At 48.7% G+C, this 26,808-nt stretch overlaps 1 protein-coding gene across 9 annotated transcripts; it reads right to left on the bottom strand.

Moving 5' to 3' along the window:
• Positions 1-927: 927 nt before the first annotated feature.
• zc3h7bb (zinc finger CCCH-type containing 7Bb) lies at positions 928-25,651 on the bottom strand. Of its 9 annotated transcripts, XM_064323828.1 has the most exons (24): positions 25,355-25,649; positions 24,021-24,081; positions 23,694-23,730; positions 22,323-22,520; positions 21,665-21,823; positions 20,705-20,785; positions 20,522-20,581; positions 20,338-20,380; positions 19,945-20,180; positions 18,709-18,973; positions 18,320-18,390; positions 17,287-17,386; positions 16,990-17,151; positions 16,588-16,793; positions 14,700-14,800; positions 13,952-14,133; positions 13,130-13,206; positions 11,949-12,178; positions 11,069-11,174; positions 10,452-10,560; positions 9,742-9,875; positions 6,109-6,428; positions 5,959-6,009; positions 928-5,826 (listed from the first exon to the last, which is right to left on the bottom strand). In XM_064323828.1, exons 2-22 carry the CDS (start codon positions 24,077-24,079, stop codon positions 6,393-6,395), a joined length of 2,652 nt encoding a protein of 883 aa, XP_064179898.1. In that variant the 5' UTR covers positions 24,080-24,081; positions 25,355-25,649; the 3' UTR covers positions 928-5,826; positions 5,959-6,009; positions 6,109-6,392. The 9 variants fall into 9 exon arrangements, with proteins under 9 accessions (XP_064179898.1, XP_064179897.1, XP_064179899.1 ...); XM_064323827.1 differs by having other exon boundaries at positions 5,959-6,428; XM_064323829.1 differs by having other exon boundaries at positions 5,959-6,428; positions 18,332-18,390; positions 25,355-25,645.
• Positions 25,652-26,808: the final 1,157 nt, after the last annotated feature.

Here is a 26,808-nt window from a genome sequence, read left to right as displayed (position 1 = left end):
AGCAAGCTGACCAATGACTAGTTCTACATGCTTCCCTGAAGTCGGTGAGACTTCTGATTCGTGAAAATGGCTGTCCATTGTAGGAAGGTAAGCCAATCGAAAACTTGCATTGAGGCATGAGCTTAGTTACCCAACTCGCTCTGTGTTGCTGTTACGAAACTGTTCCTGAAATAAGGGTTGCCTACATAGGATGTTTTTTCTCGTCCTAAAGTTAATTCGCCTTAATAAAACATGCTAGTACACGCGCTTTAACATTTTAGGTATTTAGAAGACGCATCATATCCAGAGCGACTTACACAGTTTACATTCTTTTCACATACAATCAATGTGTACAGCTGGATATTTATCAAGTCAATTCACGTGAAGTACCTTGCCCAAGGATAGAAGGGCAGCACCCCAGATGGGACCTTAAAATAGACTGCACCTCCGCTAAAGCCTGCTTTTGAGCAGCAGACAAAAATAACATGTTTTTATTATTGGAATGTTTGAAAAGACTCCGTCACGTTCACTAGGGGGCTAAGAAACAAAAGAAAGATTGGCGGCATGTTTGTTTGTTTGTAAGCAGATTGGTAAAATCATGAGAATTTTTGAATATATGATTGTATGCACCTTACCTGCAACATACATCGAATACAAGGTGAAAATTGCAATGATGGCAGTGGTTATCCCAAAAAAATAACTTAACCCAGTGAGACACATTTTGCATTGACCACATTGTCCATCAGTTCAACCTGGATTTTTGCTGAGATAAAGTGTCTGAGGATTTGTCAAGGACTTGTGTTTTGTGACAGGACAGGATTTGTGTATTGAGTCCTTGGAAGGAGTCCTTCCTCCGTTCACAATGCATCAAAATACACTATAAGCTTGGGGGGCTGCGTGCGCACACGCACGCACACACACACACACACGCAACGCACACACAAAAGCTTTCTAAAACAAAACTGGTTTATTGCTAAAAACATTTCCATAAGATTTGTTCCACTGTTTCATTTACTTCCAACCACAGAGGGGAAAAGACATAAAAAGAATCATGAAAAAATACAGTACAAAAGAAAAAAGTCATTTCCCTCTTTTCATATTTTACACCTCTGGTTCACACCCATTATCTGATCTGGTGGAAATAATTACCCATCCTAGCATATACATGGAAAACAACTGAATTGTGAAGCTGGTACTAAAGTGTGTTGGTGTGCAATTGTCTCCAACCCTTGAAGAGACTTTGACGCAAGTTTTCCCTTACATTTTTATTTACGCATTTCCCCCGTTTTTTAAAGACCTGAGAAACTGCTGCTCTTCAGGTGCTGGAGTACAGCTGGGCAGATTGCAACAGGTCCCCAGGGCGTACGCACCCGGGCTTCTGCAAAGAGCCAGGGAGTGGCAGAGGTGGAAAGTCCAGGGGTCAGAAAGTACTTGTACTGCCCTGCCATGTGTTTCTTCCACCCGTGAACTCAGCCAGCTGGTCTCACAAATCCTGTTCCACCTCCTGGCTGAAGGAGTGTGCCAATGAGCAAATCCAGGCGACTGGAACAAAAACACCGGGGAGGACTTTTACTTCCTGAACATGGATTTTTCCACCTGCGCTCAGGGTAGACTGGTCCTTCACAATCGCCGTTTGGAGACGTGGCCTCCAGCTTAACACTGCCTGCCGACCCGGCTATTTTAACACTGTTTCTCCGGTCTTTCCGAGCGTGCCCAGTGAGGGGCCTATGGTGTGCCGTTACAGGAATAGAGACAATGCAACACACACCCATTAGCACAAGCCATTCAAGGTGGGCAATAAAATGGTGTTACATCATCAACAAAGTTGGGACTCAAAATACACCCACACACAAGGGTCAGAAATCACCAATAACACGTCACCTCTTATCTATGCATTTATATGTGTCTAAGGTATATATAATCATATATTGAGAAAGAAGATTATGATTTTTAGTTATATATTTATATGCACGTTGTATTAGGTGTTATTATGCTGTTGTACATAGATATCTATGTATGCTTTGAGCTGTCCAATCACAGCTGATATAATGCCGTTTGTAAAATCCACACAAAGGAAAAATTTCCAACATACATTCTCATCATCACTGTAAACAGCTCTGTTCTTACGCCCATTGCTGACAGTAGGTACATAATTTATTGTTCAGTCTCAAATTCATAGTCATTTTAATCCAACAATAAATTCCATATCAAACGCTGGCCTGAGTTTCTAGCATCAGCCAACTCTCTAGCATTAATAGGAAATGCACACCGTTCTGAAATTAGCCTGAAAGGGCACAAGAAGTTACAAATATAAAGTCTTGGGAACACATGGCTGTGTTATTCGGTTTGCCTGACATTTGCTTGATTTGCCAATTTTGTTCAGTTTCCGTTTCAAAAACCTGCATGTTTTCCCTACCATTGTTACCGCTGTCTTATTAATTACACTGAAAAGCCAGTTTATGGCGCCATTGTTAACATGACGTTGGTTCCTGTACTTTCATGTACTAAGAATGGAAAATAATATCCTCATAAGACAAAAGAAAAATACTCCCACTTTTCATTGCAGAAAATGTACCTGCCATCTTATAAGAACATTCTTTCCATGGCTTGTACGAAAAATACAATGTGATAACGTAAATGGTGACTTGTTTATTTTTTTTTGTCATTTTGTCATAACCACTGGTGCCCTTCTGTGCCACGTGTCAAAAATGTCCTTTATCGAAAAGAGTATTTACCCCAGGCTAATGAAGGGTGTATTTAATATTTTTAAAAAAAAGGTTTTTAATGAGTATGACTGTGCCACTGGCTTATATCCTACAGAGCAGTGACGGAGTGTATAGACAGCTTGTATATAAAACAGACATTCTGAATACATACAGCTCGCTGAAAGGCATCCACTTGTTTTTGCCCTGCTGTCAAACTTCAGACGCATACATAGACATCTATTTACTATTGTATTCATACATGGTTACATTTATAGTTATACATAGCAATTATCTTATACATATTGATAGCATATAGGAGAACAAAAATGTTAATATAGTAATCATAATTATAATAATAGTAATAACAACAGCAATAAGATCCCCCAATAAAGCAATAATACAGGTCATTCCAGTTGGTGTCATTCTACTCTCATGAGTTAGCTTAAGTGATTACAACTAGATAGCTGTTACTAGTTCTAAATAATGCTGTTGTGGCCCCCACGTTATTGATACTTAAAAGTTATTCAAAACATAATTGCTGCCCACTGCTCAGTGAAACCACTGAAAGACAGTTCCCTGTCCCTCAGTGGCAAGGTTAACCCTTCCTTCTCAGGAAGTCAGTGAGGCAGTACTGTGATGATGTCAGAATTACTAAAAACACGCTCAACTCCCACATACCAAAAGATAGCAATTCCATAGTTTTCTTTTTTTTAACCTCTGAAAACATATTCTGCATATTCTAAAACTGTTCAAGCTGAATGAAGCCTCGGACGCCAGTCAAAATGCCCATTAGGGCTCTACGGTGCTTCCATTTCAGGAGAATTCGCTCCCTGAAAACTGATGTGTGTGGCACCTGGAAAAATAATTTAGGAGCACATCCACCGATTTGCATTCATTAGTCTGCTCCTAAAATTTTTCAACCGAGGAGCACACGCCCTCCTGGGGAAAAAATGTCAGCGTAGAGCCCTGCTTATGAAACGCTGACCGCCAGACTCAAACGCTAGTTCATTCCAGATCACAAGGTTCCATTAACCGGACTGCCTCTCACTGTGGGAGAACAGAGTGGGAGAGAGACATCAAGGCCAGTGCTTTCCTTTCACCACACAGCCGGGCGTGGTCACACGCTCTCATAAACACCGTTCAAGCAGTGCTCTCTGCATCAATAGCACCATTTCTGGAATGACACTCACAGAAGCAAAGAAAATTAATAATAAACCACTAGCCATCTAAATTATCCATAGTTCATATGCCGTAGCTCAATAACAAGAGATACTATGTAATCAATACAATATGAGATTATATTTTTTTAATTTAGTTTCAAAGGCTAAGTTATCAATTATTCTTAGTATACACATTTTGTAAATATGCATGTATATATGGGTGTGCATCATGTATACTTGTATAGATGAACACGTATATATAAAGTCCACAGTGGGGGAATATAAGAGTGGCTTGCTTAGCTGAGCAAGACTCATTCTGGCTATATATTTTATGTGTACCAGTATATTTAGAGGCACATGATAAAGAGGGAACATGATCTTGTTAATCCCTTCCTTTGATCGTCCCTGTACTGCTCATTGCTTCAAAATCCTCATCAGGGCTTAAAGGGAATCTGTGGGGGGGGGGGGCTGTTCCTCCCCTGTCTTGACTGGCCCCAGGCTAAAGCAACTGTCACCTCAACAGGGCTCCTGTTCCCATCCTCCTCCAGTGTCACTCAAATAAACTCACTTCCTGGAGAGAAGGGGTGGGTGGGGTCACATAATGTTCAGCTCCTCCTCTTCCTGCACCTTCACTCATTACACTGAGTAACAGATTTCATCCTTTGCACTGACACGCACGCACGCACGCAGAATTTTCATTCTCCGTTCATTTCGAATTCACATTTCGATTGTAAATATCACAAACAATTTCAAGTGTGCAGCGCACGAGCCTGCCAGAGCCGCCTACCGGGTTACGCTGGCAAGCTGCGCCACCTGGATTCCGACAACACAACAAAAATGGCAGGAGAGCTCCAAAGCAGCAAGGTGAACTGAGGCCAGCGCAGTTATTGCAGGAATGAACGCACGGGCCAGCACTGAACTCAAAGCAGGCGTCTCCGGTTACCCGTGTGACCGTGCGCGTTTGGCTCCTCCCCCCTCAGCACTGAAGCGCTCCTGTGTTCGGACCGGCCTGCGCGTGCGTCTGTCACAGGCGACGCGGCACAAACAGGCGAGCCGTCCGGATGTTCCGCAAGGCTTTCGGGAGACTTCAGGACATTCCGTTTGTTAGCGCATACTTTCCTGCGGCCGTTACGATTTGCTTCTTGCATTACTCCCCAGGGCGGCTGCACGCGCGCACGTGTCATACGTCACATGACCCAGTGAGCGCTAAAACCACGAAGTTGCGGAGGGGCATTTTCAAATAAAGCAGGAGAGCGCGGCGCGGGCACGGCTGAGTGACTCACTATGACCGTGTGACAACCAGAGCGCATAGCTGGCCGTATCATCACAGAGGGAGGGAGGGAGGGTTTCAGTGGGCAGGTTATTCCCCGCACGACGGCGCAAAAAGCGACACCCTCTGGCCAAACTGCAGCACTGCGGTCCGCCTGTGCTGGTCCGTGCTCTCCCCCGGGAAGGGCCGATGCATATTCTAGTCTAGCTAAATTAGGAGAAAAGAAAGAAAATAAGGGGCGGATGAAACTCCCGATGGTCGATTGCACCTGCTGGGAAAGGAGGGGAGAGGCTCCGCCTACTGTACCCATATTTGGACGTCTGATTGACAGCTGAGAATTTCTCCAGGTAAATGTGTGACCTGCTGTTTCCTTTAGTCAGTGGGGGCAGTGAGCTTTAAGACCTGCGCTGTAGGGAAGGCTTAGGGAAACGCTGTGAATGGTCAGCACCAACAAAATGCTCTCAATTCAGTATCACAGCACTGTGCACACGTATGACAGCGTGTGTGTGATCTGTATTCAGTATCACAGCACTGTGCACACGTATGACAGCGTGTGTGTGACCTGTATTCAGTATCACACTGTGCACACGTATGACAGCGTGTGTGTGACCTGTATTCGGTATCACAGCACTGTGCACACGTATGACAGCGTGTGTGTGACCTGTATTCGGTATCACAGCACTGTGCACACGTATGACAGCGTGTGTGTGACCTGTATTCGGTATCACACCACTGTGCACACGTATGACAGCGTGGTGTCTGATGATCACACCACGTGCCACGTGCAGTGTGTGTGCCTGTATCAGTATCACACTGTGCACACGTATGACAGCGTGTGTGTGACCTGTATTCGGTATCACACCACTGTGCACACGTATGACAGCGTGTGTGTGACCTGTATTCAGTATCACACTGTGCACACGTATGACAGCGTGTGTGTGTCCTGTATTCGGTATCACAGCACTGTGCACACGTATGACAGCGTGTGTGTGACCTGTCAGCTCCAGCTGTGTGAGTAGCCTTGCGTCGGTTACCAGTGCGCGTGTGTGCGTACGTGCGAGTGAGTAAAACGCTCTGTCCATCGATCTGTGTTTGAGTGCCTGTCAGGAGAAGCCTCAGTCCTGTAGGAGGAAATTGTACTTCCCAAAGTCGCAGTTGTTGCGGGGGGAGGGGGGGTGGGGGGCAACAAGAAAGTCCTCGCAGGCCTTGGCCAATTTCCTCCGCAGGAAGTCCCTCCTCTCCTGTCACTCCACCAGCTCATCCTCACTGTGGGCGTAGTCACTGCTCGCCCCCTCCAGACAGCCGCTGCCCAGCCTGTCAATCAAACGTATGCGCACCAATCAGAAGGGAGAAGGGCTGGGCAGGCACAGAGAGGGTGTGGCTAGAAAATGAGCATGTCCTCAACAAATTTAACAAGAATAACTTTGCACTGCGCCTTAGCGCTTGTTTGAGGCAGCGGACCCGCCACAACGGCTGTCAGCGGATCACAGAGCCATTACAGCACGTGATCGCCGCATCAGTGTGTCAGCAGTCCGCTTCACAGTGAGGGCCACAGTGTTGCCAGGTTACACACTGGGCAAAGTGGGGACCTGGGAAACGGTGTCTCTATCCCGGTCCCCCAGGGCCACACACTGTCCCCTGCTGCTCTGTACACTGCCCTCCTGCTTTCCATACAGCGGGAGGGGAGGCCACGCTGCACACACAACTCTCACACACACACACACACACACACACACACGCACGCTCATGCATAAACACACACTCACACATCAAAATGACTGACACACCTACAAACAACCCGCAATGACTGACACACCGACACAGCAATCATGGATGCGTCTACACACAGAACCCATCCATACGGCGTCTCAACGAATGACATCCGCACACAATTGTATCAGACGCACCAATAGGGAGCCCAGCAAAGCTAACGACACACGGAATCTCACACACGTCAAGCGCTGCAAACAACTGATACACCCATACAAACAGCGAGCAACAGGCAACGGGAATAGCACAGTGAAGTGCTACAACAGCTGCAAGCACAGCTCCTCTACAGAGCACTGCTCCTCTACAGAGCACTGCTCCTCTCCAGAGCACTGCTCCTCTCCAGAGCACTGCTGACACACTGATGGCACCGAAACTGGGAAAAAAGGAACACGCTGTGAGGACTTCTGCACTGATACCAATAATACCCACAATGCAGCAGAGTACTTACGCACAGCTGCTAGCACAATGAATAAACCACTCGAGTGTACACATCGCCCGTGTGCTAAAAAGGCTAACGCAGCTTCTGTGCACCGAGATCAGGCAGGTCTGATCTTAAGAGGGCTGTAAGTGCTCAGAGTTTCACTTCCAGTCACGGTCTTACTGACACAGGTAATCCCGCTCGTTCATCCAGGAGAGCTTCTAGCACACGGCTGCCTGCCTGGCTTTAGTGTACTACACTGACACATATAGGGATACAATAATACGGTGACAATGACCATAAGAAGGATAAGATTTAGTAAAAACATGAATTAAGATGGTCAGAATATGGACGGAATGTAGCACAGTGGGTAATGAACTGGGCTTGTAACCGAAAGGTCGCAGGTTCGATTCCTGGGTAGGACACTGCCGTTGTACCCTTGAGCAAGGTACTTAACCGAAAATTGCTTCAGCATATATCCAGCTGTATAAATGGATACAATCTAAAAATGCTGTGTAAAAGTTGTGTACGTCGCTCTGGATAAGAGCGTCTGCTAAATGCCTGTAATGTAATGTAAAGATAATAATATTCTTATCCTTATCATCATCATTACTATATTATTATTTTTCCTCCTTTACAATGTCCACTGCTAGGAGTCTAGGCCTGCCGCATTTTAGAAACGTCTTCCATCAACTTGAACAACTAATGCGCTGCTAACTACTGCTTTGGTATATATGCTACACAAAACTAATGCACTGCTAGCTACTGCTCTGGTATATATGCAGCACAATACTAATGCGCTGGTAACTACTGCTCTGGTATATATGCTCCACTGGTATATATTATGTTACAGGCATTTAGCAGACACCCTTATCCAGAGTGAAACAGCTTTTTGGATTTTTTTTTTGTACATAGTATCAATTTATACATTATATATAAGTATACATGGCAGAGTCCTACCTGGGAATCAAACCTGCAACCTTTTGGTTACAGTGGCAGTTCCTTAACCAATATACCAACGTTACACTGCGACCCATTCAATATCAGTCAAAGAGTGAACTAACCCCTCCCTGAATAGGGACTTGAACCCTGGACCCTCAGATTAAAAGTCAGGTGTTCTACTGACTGAGCTACACACTTAGATACTGGCATATATGCTGCACTGGTACACATACATGGATACTGAAGAGTCAGCATGTTGAAACACACAGACATGCGCTGCGTGGCTGTGAGACGATCACACACAGCAGTGCATTACAGCAGGAGCCCCGGCGCTGAACACAGCGATACCCCCACATCCACCTCCCATAAATAACGGATTGGCCGATACGCTGGGTGATCTGACAAAGCTTTTATTCAATCAGCGTGTAAAACACAGACGTCCAGTTACACTCAAGTGCAGTACAGCGTTTTGACAGTGAGATATCACGACGAATGCACTCCGCATCGCGTTCACAGATGCTTCACACAAGCCTTAACAGTCTGATTTGATGCCCAATTGTCGTCACGGCCACAACATGGCTAATTTTGCAGACTCCCATACGACGCAGCGAATCGCTGCACTGACCGAATTCTCTATAGGTCCTATAGGAGAGGATTGCACATTTCACAGAGCATATACAGAGTAGTCAGGCTGCAAGGGTATTATCTGAGTGAGTTTATCTACGCACTTTCAGTAAGTCTGGTTACGTCACTGTTGTTAGCCAGCACTGCAAGACTGATGCAGGTAGTGACGTGCAATGCAGGCCTAAAGCAACACGCAACTTTTAGGTTTTCACAGGGAAAAGGGTCCAGGATGACTGGTTGGACCATTTAATCCCCTGCCGTACCACCCAATGATTACTAAATAGATGATTGAAAAGAATACAATTTAACTCCAGTTCGTTTGTTGATCTATCAAACTACAGTTTCTATCTGTCCAACTAATTGGCTCAGTTCAGTCCGTGACTTCATCTATGTTCTAGGTCTACCACGGTTCTTCTACCCTTGCACGCATTTACATACTGCACTTGGCTCGGACGTATCCGTGATGCCGGTTCTCTATCCAGCCTTACGTGTACTTATTGTACTCTGCTCTGGGTGAGAGCGTCTGCAAAATGCCTCAGTGCATACTGCAAAGGGTAACAGCTTGAGAAGGGATACGGCAAAGGGCAGATGACTGGCATCTCAGTTAACCAAGGGTTAATGAACAAATAGCACGAGGACTGCCAGTGACTCACAGATGGCCTCGTTCCTGAAGAGGACAGATGATTTAGGGCAACGAGGTTCATGGATATCCAGGCCTTGGGTGGGGGGGAGCGAGGGGGGGGGGGGGCACTGTACTATGTACAGTAAAGTCAGTACGACTGCCATGCCGTGCTCCAACCCCACGGGTCAGGGCAATGTGTGTCACCATGGCATTTGGCCCTGGTACCATGACAACGTTGGCCAGCCACTCACCATTGGCTCAGCATAGTCGCTCGGCATGGGGATTGGTTTCTCCTCGGGAGGCGGGGTTAGCAAGGTGCCATCTGGCCGTCGGTTCTGATTGGTCAAGGCCAGCCACATGTCGTACATTTGCTGCATGTCTCTCACTGCAGGGGAGCAGAGGGGGCAGGAGGAGAGGGGGGGTTATCAGCCTTCACACACGCAGAAACAGAAACACGGGACCCTTATCTTATCGCTCACACTGAAAGTCTCAAGTTTAACTCAACACACAGGCAGACATGCAGACACACACAAAATTCAGAGGCTTATCTTGACACGCAGAAATTGAGGTTCGCCCAGATACATGCAGACACAGTTGTGTTTCAGGCACTGAAATTTATGGAGCAGCATTAGGCACAGCATTTTAGTCACAGCACTCAGCACTTCAGGCACAGCCCAGCAGGGCTGTGACGGTGGTGAATTATGAGTGTACGTGGTAATTCTGTATGTTCCGCCGTTCTTGTTTTATGTACCGTTTAATGTCCGATGTTAGTCTGTTTTTAAGAGCTGCACTGAGGCAAACTCCAATCAACCGTGTTGACGTGGCAAAAAATGACCGAATCTTGAATTCACACGGCTGAATGGCAGCTGATTAGGGGGGTGCGGTGTGGACAGACAGTAAAGACCGAGAGAGACAAGCAGACATGGAGGACAGTGAAGGGGGAGGGGGGGGGGAGGCTCACAGCTGTTGTTCTTCATGTAGGTCCAGACGTCCCTCTCCTCCAGGCTGTGGGCGAAGGAGCAGTTCCCGATATAGTGACACTTCTTCTGTTTCATGACGTGGACGCACATCTGCGAGAGGAGAACACGCCGGCGTCAAACGGCGTCACGCCGCTCGGTTTCCATGACGTCGCTGCACACGTGAGACTCTAAATACGGCCCCGCGAATTCTCAGCCCGCGGGGCACGGCAATGTGAAACACGCTAAGCGCATCGCACTGACGGCCAAACGTGCTCAGATTTATTTATTAGGATAAACCCCTTGAAATGTAACATGTCATTTTCGACGGGGTCCCAAAGTGAGGGGGGAGTGAAAACAGACTGGCTTATGACGCGTAGAAGAACCAACCCATAGACATACTGCTGCCAGTGATTTAAACTGTGACAGTTAGTTACATTTCAGTGGTGAATACATTATTGCGAATGGACTTCTTACAGCATGAGAAGTTATGCTTGTTTTACAAAAAAAAAAAAAAAAAGTGACTTCAGGTGGATTCCATTTTGTTTTTGCGGTAATCTCGTTTGAGCTGGATCTGATCCACTGACAGCCTCTCTGATTGGCTGCCCGGGAAGGCACTCACGTCATACTGCTGAGGGTACGTGCGGGAGAAGGGCAGCGGTCGAACCACCACCCACTTCTTCTTCTCAAAGGACTTCACCAGCAGGACCCGCCTCTCCTTCGTCCAGCTGAGGCGTAGAGGAATAAAGGACAGGAAAATCATTTTAAAAAGTGATTCATGAAGGCCAGCTTCACCCAAACGTCTAAATGGTACATTTTACCCATAATTCCAGAGTCAATACATGCACTATTGCAGACAACAGTTTCAGCAAGCAGAACAGGGCACTGCAGAGAAAAATTTCTCACTCATTTTAGTTTTACCAAGTCTTTTGTATGTAGAAATGTATATATTTATATATAAACTGCTGCTTTCACAGAATCAAAGACGGGCAAAGAAGATGCTAAATCTTATTTAGATTGCACTGGACCTCAGTGACACTGACATTGGTTATGTAGACTTGTCAGCCCGTGAATTTCTTATGTAGTTTTTCTGATGTGTGACACCGCTGTGTCAGTGCCGCTCTGTGTCAGTGCTCCCCGACCGCTCAGTGATCCTGCTGTGTCAGTGCCGCTCTGTGTCAGTGCTGCCCGACCGCTCAGTGACCCTGCTGTGTCAGTGCCGCTCTGTGTCTGTGCTGCCCAACCGCTCAGTGACACCGCTGTGTCAGTTCCGCTCTGTGTCTGTGCTGCCTGGCTGCTCAGTGACCCTGCTGTGTCAGTGCCGCTCTGTGTCAGTGCTGCCCGACCGCTCAGTGCCGCTCTGTGTCAGTGCTGCCCGACCGCTCAGTGACCCTGCTGTGTCAGTGCCGCTCTGTGTCAGTGCTGCCCGACCGCTCAGTGCCGCTCTGTGTCAGTGCCGCTCTGTGTCTGTGCTGCTGGGCTGTGCTGCTCTGCAGTCTCACCTGTGCCGTGCTTTGGCGGTGCAGTACTTGAGCGCCTTGTCTGGCTCGTTGACCTGCCCATCCCTCCAGCACTGGCCACACACAAACTTCATCTTCAGGTTCAGCCCCTTGGCTCTTCCTCCCCCACCTCCACCGCCTCCTCCTCCTCCTCCACCCCCGCCTCCACCTCCCATGACATCAGTGACGCCGCCCCCAGTATGGGGGTGTGGCATGTGAATGGGCTGGTGGCCCTGGGGAACACAGACAAACAGACAATCAGACAGACAGGCAGACAGACAGACAGAGACAGCGCACAGACAGACAGACAGGCGCACAGACAGACAGACAGACAGACAGATGCACAGACACACAGACAGACGCACAGACAGACACACAGACAGACAGACAGACAGATGCACAGACAGACGCACAGACAGACAGACGCACAGACAGACAGACAGACAGGCGCACAGACAGACAGACAGACGCACAGACAGACAGACAGACAGACGCACAGACAGACAGACAGGCGCACAGACAGACGCACAGACAGACAGACAGACAGACAGACGCACAGACAGGCAGACAGACGCACAGACAGACAGATGCACAGACAGACAGACGCACAGACAGACAGACAGATGCACAGACAGACAGACAGGCGCACAGACAGACGCCCAGACAGACGCACAGACAGACAGACAGGCGCACAGGGAGCAGATGATCAGGCTGATACGGCCTCATGCACCACAGGGCCTGCATGGCTAACCGTTCCACAGACGCAGGACAGGGAGACAGTCACACAGCCCCAGGCTCATCGCTCCTTCCCTTAATGTCAGCGTTTCTCTGCTGGCTTTCACCCTCAGGTACAGCAGCTCACTCAGCTCACTCCAGAAACAGGTTTCACTTTTTAAAAAACCCAGAGTCCTAGAGAATCGTCGCCAGGCCAACTACAGGCGTCGCTCAAGTGGGCTACCATAATTACACTATAGCAGACTGAAAATCCACCCTGATTACAGCATGGACGCAGGGGTGCAGCAGCCAGTGTTGGCAACTGCTAACTAATTGATAGTGAAGTTCAGAGTATTTAGCGTGACATCTTTCCTTGGCATGCAGCTGGCTGATAGTTGGCTCCTAAGTGATGCCCATCATTCACCCAAACCAACACCCCTACGCCTCTCCCTTCTGCCCCCCCTGCTCACCTTCTGCCTCTGTGCATTCTGCTCCAGCCTGTGCCAGTGTCTCTTAGACTCCTGAACCATCTCCTCGTGGGTGATACCTGCACATACAACACACACGTGTCAGAGTGATGACCCATGTTCAACACTAAGGGACTGTTTGGATACTCTTTCTGGACTGACTGGTAAGGTGAAGGTTACATGTTTATCATAAATGTATGGTTCCCTTCAAAAATATAAGGTGCGTCTGGAATGAGAACTGGAATATACCTTTAACAGTGTTTCACTAAAAGACGTGTTGCAGAATGAGCTGAGGGGTCTGCCGGGTGGCTCACCCTGTTAAGCCTCTGATTCAGCTGACTGGGAAAAGATGTTTCTGGGAACTTATTGTGCGGTTGTGTGTGTGTGTGGTTGTACATGTGTGTGTGGTTGTGCGTGTGCGTGTGCGTATGTGTGTGTGGTGGTGCATGTGCGTGTGCGTATGTGCGTGTGGTTGTGCATGCGCATGTGGTTGTGCGTGTGCGTGTGTGGTGGTGCATGTGCGTATGTGTGAGTGGTTGTGCACGTGCATGTGTATGTGTGTGTGGTTGTGCACGTGCATGTGTATGTGTGTGTGGTTGTGCGTGTGCGCGTGTGTGGTTGTAATGTGTGTGGTTGCGCATGTGCGTGTGGTTGTGCGTGTGTGGTGGTGCATGTGCGTGTGCGTATGTGTGTGTGGTTGTGCACGTGCATGTGTATGTGTGTGTGTGTGGTTGTGCGTGTGCATGTGCGCGTGTGTATGTGTGTGTGGTTGTGCACGTGCGTGTGCGCATGTGTGTGTAACGTGCGCGGCTCCATCAGGAGTACCGGTGTCCTGCTGCAGCACCCAGCACTTGAGCTCGATGACGGAGTGGGCGAAGGAGCAGCTGTCCTCGCGCTGGCAGCCGTAGCGCACCTCGTGCCGGCACACGTCAAACTGGCACAGCGGGTGCAGCGGCCGCACCTTGCTGTAGCGCACGTTGGCAGACCTCACCACGTGCACCAGGCACCTGCCAGGCAGAAGGGCACAGAGTCAGAGGGAGGGAGGGACAGACGGGGACGGTGTGTGGAGAAATGAGTCTAAAATCCATCGCCATGGCAGAACTAACGCCACCGATTCTCTATGAGAACCAGATGGTCGGCTCCTGCCATCCTCTCCTGCTTCTCTACTCCAGGGCTACAATGTTCCCGTTCAGCAGCCAGAGTTTCTGATGGCATAACCAGGTTTAAGAACATTCATGAAGAGGCGTGTCCTTGCTACACATATCCTTGGCCACACCCCTTCACAAACATTCCCAGGATGCCTCAGAATTAAAATTCAACCGTAGCAAAGCACACCTCATTCAACAGCAAGAGATTTCATTGAGCTGCTAATTATTAGAATCAGCTGTGCCAGATTGGGGTTGAAATGGAACCCCACAGGTGCAGATCTCGGCAGGGCTGGCAGCCAGGCTCCTTGCTCTGCGGCCCAGGGCCGCGTCGTGCGTCGGGTCCGGAGGCAGAACTCTCCCTCAGTGTTACGCCTACAGAGCTGCCCCTCTGGTCAGCCTACAGAATCTGCGACAGAAACACTCACTTGTTGTCGTCGAAGGGGTGGCGGGCGGTGAGGTTGGAGCAGACGGCCAGGTTCTCCTTACTGCGCTTACTGATGATGCGAGGCTTACTGTCAAAACACTCCTGAGGAGAAAAGAAACAGCAGGTAAATCTACTGAGAGTAGCCGGGCTATAGGGCACACATTCATGCAGTGCTGTATTTGCATATGTCCTTATATTTGCTTGTGTTCATGTAGTCTTTGTTTCTACTTTAATAGTTAATGCATAATCTGGCATAAATACACCATTCTACAGTCTAGGTGAGCACACGCACGCAGGCAGTGCAGCAGCACAGCCCTACCTCACACAGGAACATGAACATGCCCATGTGCAGCTGCAGCAGAGTGTGTGTGTGTGTGTGTTACAGTAACCCAGCCCTACCTCACAGAGGAACATGAACATGCCCATGTGCAGCTGCAGCAGGCGGGGGTGTGTGTGTGTGTGAGAGAGAGCGTGTGTGTGTGTGTGTGTGTTACAGTACCCCAGCCCTACCTCACAGAGGAACATGAACATGCCCATGTGCAGCTGCAGCAGGCGGGTGTGTGTGTGTGTGTGAGAGAGCGTGTGTGTGTGTGTGTGTGTGTGTGTGTGTGTGTGTGTGTGAGAGCGTGTGTGTGTGTGTGTGTGTGTGTGAGAGAGAGCGTGTGTGTGTGTGTGTGTTACAGTACCCCAGCCCTACCTCACAGAGGAACATGAACATGCCCATGTGCAGCTGCAGCAGGCGGGGTTGTGTGTGTGTGTGTGTGTGTGTGTGTGTGTGTGTGTGTGTGTGTGTTACAGTACCCCAGCCCTACCTCACAGAGGAACATGAACATGCCCATGTGCAGCTGCAGCAGGCGGGGGTGTGTGTGTGTGTGTGTGTGTGTGTGTGTGTGTGTGTGTGTGAGAGAGAGAGAGCGTGTGTGTGTGTGTGTGTGTGTGTGTGTGTGTTACAGTACCCCAGCCCTACCTCACAGAGGAACATGAACATGCCCATGTGCAGCTGCAGCAGGCGGGTGTGTGTGTGTGTGTGTGTGTGTGTGTTACAGTACCCCAGCCCTACCTCACAGAGGAACATGAACATGCCCATGTGCAGCTGCAGCAGGCGGGTGTGTGTGTGTGTGTGTGTGTGTGTGTGTGTGTACCCCAGCCCTACCTCACAGAGGAACATGAACATGCCCATGTGCAGCTGCAGCAGGCGGGTGTGTGTGTGTGTGTGTGTGTGTGTGTTACAGTACCCCAGCCCTACCTCACAGAGGAACATGAACATGCCCATGTGCAGCTGCAGCAGGCGGGTGTGTGTGTGTGTGTGTGTGTGTGTGTTACAGTACCCCAGCCCTACTCACAGAGGAACATGAACATGCCCATGTGCAGCTGCAGCAGGCGGGTGTGTGTGTGTGTGTGTGTGTGTGTGTTACAGTACCCCAGCCCTACCTCACAGAGGAACATGAACATGCCCATGTGCAGCTGCAGCAGGCGGGTGTGTGTTGTGTGTGTGTGTGTGTGTTACAGTACCCCAGCCTACCTCACAGAGGAACATGAACATGCCCATGTGCAGCTGCAGCAGGCGGTGTGTGTGTGTGTGTGTGTGTGTGTGTTACAGTACCCCAGCCCTACCTCACAGAGGAACATGAACATGCCCATGTGCAGCTGCAGCAGGCGGGGTGTGTGTGTGTGTGTGGTGTGTGTGTGTTACAGTACCCCAGCCCTACCTCACAGAGGAACATGAACATGCCCATGTGCAGCTGCAGCAGGCGGGTGTGTGTGTGTGTGTGTGTGTGTGGTGTACAGTACCCCAGCCCTACCTCACAGAGGAACATGAACTGCCATGTGCAGCTGCAGCAGGCGGGTGTGTGTGTGTGTGTGTGTGTGTGTGTGTACCCCAGCCCTACCTCACAGAGGAACATGAACATGCCCATGTGCAGCTGCAGCAGGCGGGTGACGCTGAGCGCCCGTCTCTCGGTGCTGCCCAGCGGGTCGAACAGCAGCTCGCGGCTCAGCGCGCCCTTGCGCTCCTGCGTCCACACGTCGATCTCCTCCTGGCAGTACGCGAAGGTGCAGTTCTCCCCGTACTTGCACTCCTGCCGCTCCTGCACCTCTGTACGGGGCGCAGAGAGAGGGGAGGGGTGAGCGGCGCCTCCACACGCCGCTGCTCCTCCTCACACAGGGGCAAACGCCAGCCGGCCAATCACAGCTCAGGCTAGCACGCACGCAGCACTCATCCACATCATTCAGATTTTGGGGTAAAGGGGGCGCGGTGACGTGACCCTTCCCCCCCTGTCTCGCGCTCGTACCCTTGCAGAGCACGAACGCCCCCAGGAAGTTGTTGCGGGCGGGGCGGGGCCGGATCCTCTTCCAGGAGGTGTCCTCCTGCCCTTTGAGCCGGCACAGCAGGACGTCCCGCTTGCAGCGGTGGGCAGCGTCGGGCTGGTACTGATAGTCCATGACCCGGGGACCTGCGGGGAGGGGGGGGAAGAGAGAGAGAGGGGGGGACAGAGTGTGAGAGAAAGAGAAAGCGAGAGTGAGAGAGAGAGGGAACCTCATGGTAACCGTGGTAACCGCGGGACAGGGGGGTCAAAGCAGGGGCGTACCTATTCGGCTGTAGCAGGCGTGGCACGCCTGTCGGAACTCGTGAGTGGCCGCCAGGGGGTTTCGAGAGAGCAGGGAGAGGTTGGTGCCAGCGGGGCTGTTCTACACACCACAGGGAGGAGAGAGAGTTAACACACAGACACAAACAGATACACACACACCCTGCATAAGACTAAAATCCTACACACAACAGGGAGGAGGAGAGAGAGTGAACACACAGACACACATACATACATACACACCCTGCATAAGACTAAAATCCTACACACGACAGGGAGGAGGAGAGAGAGTTAACACACAGACACAAACAGATACACACACACCCTGCATAAGACTAAAATCCTACACACGACAGGGAGGAGGAGAGAGAGTGAACACAGACACAAACAGATACACACACACCCTGCATAAGACTAAAATCCTACACACAACAGGGAGGAGGAGAGAGAGTTAACACACAGACACAAACAGATACACACACACCCTGCATAAGACTAAAATCCTACACACAACAGGGAGGAGGAGAGAGAGTTAACACACAGACACAAACAGATACACACACACCCTGCACAAGACTAAAATCCTACACACGACAGGGAGGAGAGAGAGTTAACACACAGACACAAACAGATACACACACACCCTGCATAAGACTAAAATCCTACACACCACAGGGAGGAGAGAGAGAGTGAACACACAGACACAAACAGATACATACACACCCTGCATAAGACTAAAACCCTACACACAACAGGGAGGAGGAGAGAGAGAGTGAACACAGACACAAACAGATACATACACACCCTGCATAAAATTAAAATCCTACACGTGCACACACGACACCTACTGAGACATCACCAACTGAGATACCAACACTGAACTGCGTTCACCCAGACTGTAACAGGATGCACTACGCTATATATATGAGCTATTAAATTAGAAATGAGACCACGTGCATACATATAATACCATGGAAATACGTAAATATATTTATCATTACACACACAGTTTAGCCCCCAAAATAAAGCGGTAGACCTGCTTGCTCACAGTGTGGGAGGAGTTGTGATTACGAAGTCCGGGGATGAAATTGTGAGAAATTCTTCCTCCTGAAGAGAACAAAATGGCAAACTCATGTCATGTTACTGACCAAGCCAAGGACATTCAATGACAAAAGTTATAGGCGTAGATGAGTTCTTACAACAGACCTGAGTAACCATGAGGTTTGAATCCTTTATATTTTATTGAAAAGCCAGCCTCGTGGCCTGCATTCAGTTTATTTAGAACTATAAGCTTTGGGAAAACCGAAAACAGGTGCCTTTGTAGTAAAAATCTGTGTCTTTAAGCACTTTGAGGCGCTCAACCAGCAAGTCTAAATGGAGGAGAGAAAACCCAAAATGAGCGGGCGCTTCCGGCCCCCTACTCACCCGGCATGGTGAACTCAGACAGGGAGTCCAGCCCCCCGGCTCCGCCCGTGCACGCCGTGCCCGCCCCGGGGCCGTAGGGGTCGATGGCGTCCTGCGCCTGCGTGGAGGCGTCGCCCGCGCCCCGGCCGCCGTAGGACTCCACGGAGCCGGAGAAGAGGGCGGGGGGCTGGGGGGACGAGGGGGCGTGGGGCCGGCTAGACACGTAGGGCGAGCGTAGGCACAGCGCTGTGTTGGGCAGGTTGGTGGGGATGGCGCCCTGCACAGGCTAGACCACAGGGAGAGGGACAGGGACAGGGAGAGGGAGAGGGACAGGGACAGGGACAGGGAGAGGGAGAGGGAGAGGGGCAGGGACAGGGACAGGGACAGGGACAGGGACAGGGACAGAGACAGGGACAGGGACAGGGACAGAGGAGGGGACAGGGACAGGGACGGAGAGAGGGGAGGAAGATGCGTCAGACACAGGAGCCGGTGGAAGCAGTAACGGCTGGATGTTACAGCTTAACAGAGCACAACGGGACGCATGTTAAAACAGCATCTGCTGCCAGCCAGCGCAGCCATGCGATCGCTCAGAGGACACGAGGAGAACGTTCAGCCTAATGCTTAACTGCAGCTCATCTTTACCACCGCCCAGCGAACCCTTCAATGCTACAACATTAGCGCCATCCATTTACATTCAAGAGATGAAAATTCAGCTAATCATGTGAGTGACTGTGGCCAGCTTACTTTTTTGTGTGGTGTGGCCTCTCTAAAAGATAAATAATTCTCTAAACAAAACTTTCAATTATCCAGTATCTAACATCCAATTAAAAATGGTTTTGAATCTCTTGCTGTCGATTCCTACTCACTGTATGGTTTCAGCAGCAGTGAGGTACTTCTAACAACCAGTGACAACCCCATCAAATACCATCCATGTATCAGTCTGAGCATGCTCAGAACTCCCACTCACCACGTTGACACTGTCCCCTTAGTCTGAGCAGCCAGGAACTCCCTCACACGCTGACACTAGTGCCCCTTAGTCAGAGATGCAGACCTCACTCACCAGTGAGATTGCCACCTTGGTCTGGCTGCTCTAGAAACTCCCACTCATCACAGCTACACTCCACTTAGTTGACATCTGCTCGAACTCCCACTGATACCACGCTGACACTGTCCCTTCAGTCTGAGCATGCTCAGAACTCCCACTCACCACGTTGACACTGTCCCCTTAGTCTGAGCATGCTCAGAACTCCCACTCACCACGCTGACTTCTGCGCCCTTAGAGAGGCAGTCCAGCAGGCCGTCCATCTGGCCGCTGATGACCTCACACTCCTCCAGGTGCTCCGACACCGGCACGGAGTACGGCACCCGCGGCAGGCCCTGGCACGGGCTCTCCGGGAGGTCCTGGGGGGCCACGGAGGTGGGCGACTGCTCGTCGCTGACAGGAATGGGCGTGGCCAGGGGGGCGGGGATGCACTGGGCGCTGCTCAAATCCACTGAGAGGGAGAGCGAACGGAAGAGAGGAGCAGGAGGAAGAGAAGAGAGAAGGACAGGAAGAGGAGGAGGGCAGTCAGTACGACCCACTCCATAGCACATTTAAACCAATCTTTGATAAAATATGAATCCTTCACAGTTACGTGACTGACGTAATACCTGTTGAAATGCCATTTAAAGAGTCCAGACCATTAGCAGCCATCTGTGAGAGAGAAAAAAAAGTTTCATGAATACTGACCGCAAATGCATTCAGGTCTCAAGATACATTCAACTGTCAGTCCCAGCACCACATTCACAGTATCAACAGAAAGAGCAGCAATTCCCTCAAGGCTGCAGTACGTGCCTCTGCTGTAGGGGGCGCCGTGTCTCCATTGCTTTCTCCTACGGCTGTGGCAGAGTCCGTCTGTGAAAACATCAAACACAGAATGAAGAGCGACTGGGTAAGGGGGGGGAGGAAAAGCCAAAGGCTCTGCATTAAAAGAAGGGATGTGACGGAACGAAGGAAAGAGAGGAGGAGGGAGCTCACCTGCAGGCTGACGTAGGCTTTGCGGATCTTTAGCCCCAGTTTATTGGCCAGGTCCTGGGCCAGATCACTCACCTGCCTGTCCTGCGATGGAACGAGCAGCCATTAAAAACACAGTTGCGTAATAATAAAATCACACCGGCAGGTTCGCCAGCACTAGGAAACATTTTATTGGCAAATGGCTGCATATTTGCATATCGTCAAACTAAAATTTACAAAATTCTCTCACTCGTGTCCCCTGGGTTATTTAAAACAACTTCTCATTCCCCATTCCACCCCCAACGCAGAATGCTCGGCAGTAATTGTGGGCCTGTTCCATCGTTGCACACACACTCAGACAGGCATCCTTGAAGGATACTTTTTTTAAAATTTGATACAGATTACATTCAAAGTATCAGTACTAGACCGAACGACAAATGTAAATAACACTCTCGGGACACAGCGGATTGAGCCTTCGCAGGCATTACTGGAAGCTGCCAATAAGTGGGCTGCACTCAGTACACTAGTATGCAACTAGACACATCTGAAACGAGACACACATTACATTACATTACATTACAGGCATTTGGCAGACGCTCTTATCCAGAGCGACGTACAACAAAGTGTATAACCATAACCAGGAACAAGTATGACGAAACCCTAGAAGTACGGTCCAAGTGCAGGGAACAACCGCATAGTTCAACTTGGACCCTGATGGTTAAACTGATTAACACTAACAACGAGAACGGCAACAACGCAATCTATGGAAAAATAAAAATAAATAAATTTTTCTGCCACACTGATGCACGCTGGGAGAGCTTTTCACATTCCCACTCCACAGCAAAAGTCAGAGTGAGAGGCCTGCGCCCCCTCGACCCCCAGTCCCACATCCCGTCGCCACCCACGGCCCACTGCCCCCCCACCCCCCGCCCACTGCCCCTCCGGCCCCGCCCCCCTGGCCCACGCCCCCCAGGCCCCACTTACGTGCGGCGTGATGAGCAGGCAGCCGGTGCCGCACTCGTAGGCCTCCTTCAGCCGGCCCAGCTCCCGCAGGCACAGCGCCTTCCTGTACAGGGCCCTGCGGCTGCCCTCGCACACGGCCAGCGCGCTGTCGCAGTCCTGCACGCCCCGCTCGTACTCCCCCTGCAAGGCGCGCGCAAGCGTGTGTGTGAGTGAGCCAGCGCCACCTGCTGGCGAGCACCTGAACGGACATGCGGTCTCACGCAGCCAAAAGAGGCCAAGCCAGGGCAAACCCAGCCCTGTCCCTGGAGATCTGCCATCCTGTAGGTTTCCATTCCAACCCTAATCTGGCACTAATGATTCCACTAATTAGCAGCTCAGTGAGATCTCTAGCTGTTTAATGAGGTGTGCTTCGTTAGAGTTGAACTGAAAGCCTACAGGATGGTAGATCTCCAGAAACAGGGCTGGGCAGCCCTGGGCTAAGCACACAGCAGCGAGGCAGCAGGTAGCTGATGCATGAACATAAGACAGCATGTAAGGGCATCATAACCCACAGTGAGAGAGCGAGACAAGCTCACTTATTTCCAGCACAGGTTACTTCTCTCTGACCTTTTGCCACTTCCTCTGCACCGAGCTCAAGCGCGCGGCAGACGTGACGCTAAGCGGCGCCGGAGTGACTCACGGTGTCGTAGTGCGCCGCGGCCCGGTTCACATACAGGCTCTCCAGCAGCCCCGGCGGGATGACCAGCGCCTCCGTCTGCGCGTAGCGCGCCACGCTCACCCCCTCGCTGTAATGCACCGCCGCCTGCCGGAAGTCCCCGTCCCGAAAAACCGTGTTCCCCTCATCCAGCAGGTTGCACACCAGCTGCGTGAGAAAGAGCTGCGGCAGAGAGGAGTCAAAGAGAGGAAAAAAACATGTTCATTATATCAGCACAAAGGAGATGGAGGGAAAGCGAGGGAAGAGGGGACAGGCCTAATAACCAGGGGAAGTAAGGGAGTTTTTATTCTTTCCACATCCATCCTCAGAGGACTGTCAGACTCAGACGGTCTGCATATCCTTCCCTTCAGCCTCTGTTCTCGATTTAGCCGAATCAACTCCTACATTCCGCGTATTAAATGAAATGACAAACCAGAGCACGCTACACAAGCATCTTGCACTCAAGACATTTCACTGTGCTGCATTCTGGTAAAAGCATTGGTGGACATGCACACAGCCCAGTTAATCAATGGTAATTACATTACAGTGCAATCACGAAGCAGGCGTGCAGTTGAGTCCAACATCCGTGTTACTCGCAGGACTACGAAGGCACAGAAGGCCTTTTATAATCAAAGTCAAATATTAACCTGACAAACAACAATTTGCATTGCAACAAAAGAAAACTATACAATGCTTAAAAGAAATCCAAACAAAGAAACTCAAAAAGTGGAATGGACCATTAAGGAAAAACAAAATGAAACAAATGTGCGTGCACACGCACAGAAATAAACAGGCCAGTCAATCCAAAATCTCAGTTTGACACCCCTGCCATGACTGCATTCATTCCACGCAGATGAAATCACAGGCTGTTTTGAGTACGGAAGTAAATATGACAGATTCTACACAAAGAGAAGTGGGCGGAGCAAAGCAGACTCAGACACAGAGGTGAGAATTAAGGTGAACTGGTGTATAGCATAGAAAGACTATGAAAGGGTTACCCTCATAAGTCTGAGTGCCACTGTCATTTCGAGGGTGCCACAAAACCCCCTCCCCCAGTCTACAGCAGGGCTGCCCAATCCTATTCCTGAAGATCTACCCTCCTGTAGGTTATAATTTCAACCCTAATTTGACACACATGATTCTACTAATTAGCAGCTGAAGGAGATCTCTATCTGTTGAATAAGGTGTGCTTCATTAGGGTTAGAGTGAAAACCTACAGGACAGTAGATCTGCAGTAAGGGGGTTGGGCAGCCCTGGTCTATGCAGCATAGGTCACTCTGGAAATTGGTGACGACCACGTAAATGAGCATAAGTACAGATTGAAGTGCAGCCATGTACAGCATGTAGGGAAAATACCTCATAATTTTCTGGATCTGGGAATGGCAAAGATGACCTGAGGGCACACAAGACAAACAACTTCAACAACTTTTTACACTTCATATCCAGAAGCCAGTTTCTGAGTTAGGGATGACTCACAAACACACACATACAGCATTTTTTCTCTCAATCCAAAATCACGTTTAAAGGTTTTTTATTATACAAACTGAAAATTAATTATTTAAGTATAACCAAAACAAAAATGAGGAAGTCTCAATATAGCTTGGTTTGGTTGGTTGACAGTTTTTGCGAAACCAGCATTTGAAGACAGTGTGACAAGGTGGGGAATAAGATGTGTGTCCTCACTGTATGAATCCCAGGGCTTTCTGGATGTCTTCCTTACGCTTCTGTCGCTCCAAATCCATGCCTGCACCCAAGGACGGAAGTTAATCAATTAGCTGATGTTCAAACTTAGAATAGCACGCGTTTATTACATTCCACACTATTTACACTGTCATCACGAGCCCTAATGACACCGAAAGATATAGTTAACCCTACGTTTATTTTATTATTCACTGTTACAGCTAGTTAGAACATTATCCAAGTTATCCAGCAAGTTAACGTGAAAAATGCGCTAGTTAAGCATTTCGACACAGCTACCTAAGGTAGGTATATAGTTAGCAGCACAACTAATGGTAGGGAACAGAACTTTCTATTTTTACTGCTAAGGTTAATAGCTAGTGTATTACTCATGGGTTCGCGTGTGAATCCATGCATTTTTTCCTGAAACCTGAATGACCTGTTTTAAGCAGAGTAGTTAGAACGACCTGCGTTAAGTGAATTCGTCTTGGATCCAGGCTTTAGCTATGGCTAGTTAACTGGCAAACACTATGAAAATAGAGTGATACACGGCATCGAAAATAATCAACTCCGGATTTAGCGTTAGAGATATAATTCTCGCTAGCTGCATGACTACGCGTGGATTTGACACACTTGAACTTTCGTCCATTTTTGGCCTACAAGCCTTCCATATTCCATCCCCGAACTCGCGTAAAATAAGACGACGGTGGGCAACTCTATTAACCGCTCGAAAACTCTCAGTACTTCCGGTAGTAGCTATCAATATAATGCTTACCAATAATAACCACCTCATACGTGTTGGCCCAACATAATCATACGATTTCTGGTGTCGTCGGTATGCAAATCACGGTAATACAAAAGTTAGCTAGTTAGTAAGCTAATGTTAGCAAATTATCATGTCAAATTTGTGATTGTTTACCAAGACGTACCAGCGCTGTTGCCCTTCTAGCTAAATGTAAACATTGCTGACAAATAGAAAATAACACTGTATCAGAACGTCATTGCCTATTTATTTTGCCGTTTTCTAATTATTGAGTATCACAGATAGCCATATAACCTAGCTTGTTATCCAATTCCCTCATGCAGTTATCCAACTAGAACCGAGCTAACTGATTCAGCAAGGTACTCTCATGCAGTTAACGAGCAGCTAGCTGTTACGTTGTACTCAATGCAATGGCTATCTAAAGCTTAGCTGACGAAACCGAAAGTCGTACATCAGAGGTATTTCCTTCAATCAATAACCAGTTCCATTAGCTAGCAAGAAAACTATAATATCAGTAATTCGCGTTCATGTACAGTCTAGCACAACCTGTAGCTAGCTACGCTAGCTTTCCACCTACCTCAAACAACCGTCTTCGGCTAGCTAACTTGCTAGCAACCGGAGAGTTCTTTACAGTCGGTTGAAAATACCCTTTGCACGGTACAGATTTCTTTCCCTTTAATCGCCCAGTGTCATAATTTCGGATTCACCGCCTGATCGGGTTCCAGAGGCAACTGCGGACGGAACATGTGAGTTTTTACTTTCTGTTCTCTTTAGCTAGTTGCGCTCAAGTTTGTCGGAAGCACACCCCCTGCCCGGCCCTAAAGAGAGACAAGTTTAATGAATTTTCAGCAAGGGAGATTTTAGCGTCGTGCCAACACTACATTGCGACCTGGCCTGTATTGAACATTTGGGACCACTTTTTTTTTTTAATTACTCGAATTTACTAAATCTTCGAGACCTCCAGAGATTCTGTTGAGCTCAGTTGTGGTAAATGTGATTAGGGTACTGTGCGCAGCTGCAGCGACACAAGTGCCCAGTGACTCATACTCAATAGAAACAAATTGCTGGTGGGGCTCTGGTGATTCTATACGATTTTCTGATAGTGAGCGACCAAGTCGTAAAATATTAGCAATATAATTACAGAAAAACAGAAAACTGCTTAAGTAAGATATGCAAGACGCTGTATGATCTTGCACTACAATCCATATGAGTGAAGCGGGAACCTATCTGTTCCATGTGCAAAATAGTTTGCTGAAGTATTCCTGAAGTATACTATTTTGTACTTAAGAATACTTGAAGTATAATTAAAGTTCATATCAAGTATGCTAACTTAGTATACTGTTTTCTCACATGGAGTAAAAGCCTATATCCCACCAGTGTACATGGCCAGCATTTTTAAAATTCTTTGTTATTACATAGGTGTCCTGCCGTTGGTTCCAAAATCACCTTACAGATAGATCTCAATGTACTGTATAGTAGCTCATAGTATCCAGTTGCAGTTTCTTCAATTACAAAAGGAGTTCCACAGGGCTCAATTTTAGGTCCAATGCTTTTTACATTGCATATTAATGATATTGGTTTTAACATAAGAAATTGCAAATTGTATTTTTATGCTGATGATATGGTGCTGTATGTTGCTGCCTTCCCTGTGACACAGGCTCTATTAAACCTCCAGCAAACATTTACTGCAATAACAAAAGGCTGTTATAAACTTTAATGCAGATGTAACCAAACATATGCTATTCTCTAGGGCCTGCAAAAATTACCCTACAGGCCTGGAATTATGTACCAAAAATGCCCTTCAAATTTAATGAGTTCCCTCCTACAAGTATTTTGGAATCTGGTTAAATGATTAACTTAAAAATAATAACAATATTGGCTAGACAATGCTTGTCTTGCGATGCAATTAAAACATAAACTTAAGCGAACTTTAATGTAAAACAGGTTCATCTATTTGTCATTTGCTTTTTTGAACACATACTTTTCCACACTTCATTTTTGTTTCGTTTTGGCATTTCATCCAATGTTCAC

The sequence above is a fragment of the Anguilla rostrata genome, chromosome 2 (genome assembly GCF_018555375.3).
Source record: "Anguilla rostrata isolate EN2019 chromosome 2, ASM1855537v3, whole genome shotgun sequence".
Lineage (NCBI taxonomy): Eukaryota > Metazoa > Chordata > Actinopteri > Anguilliformes > Anguillidae > Anguilla > Anguilla rostrata.
The sequence above is the reverse complement of the archived record's forward strand: the minus strand, read 5'-3'. Positions and strand labels throughout refer to the sequence as shown.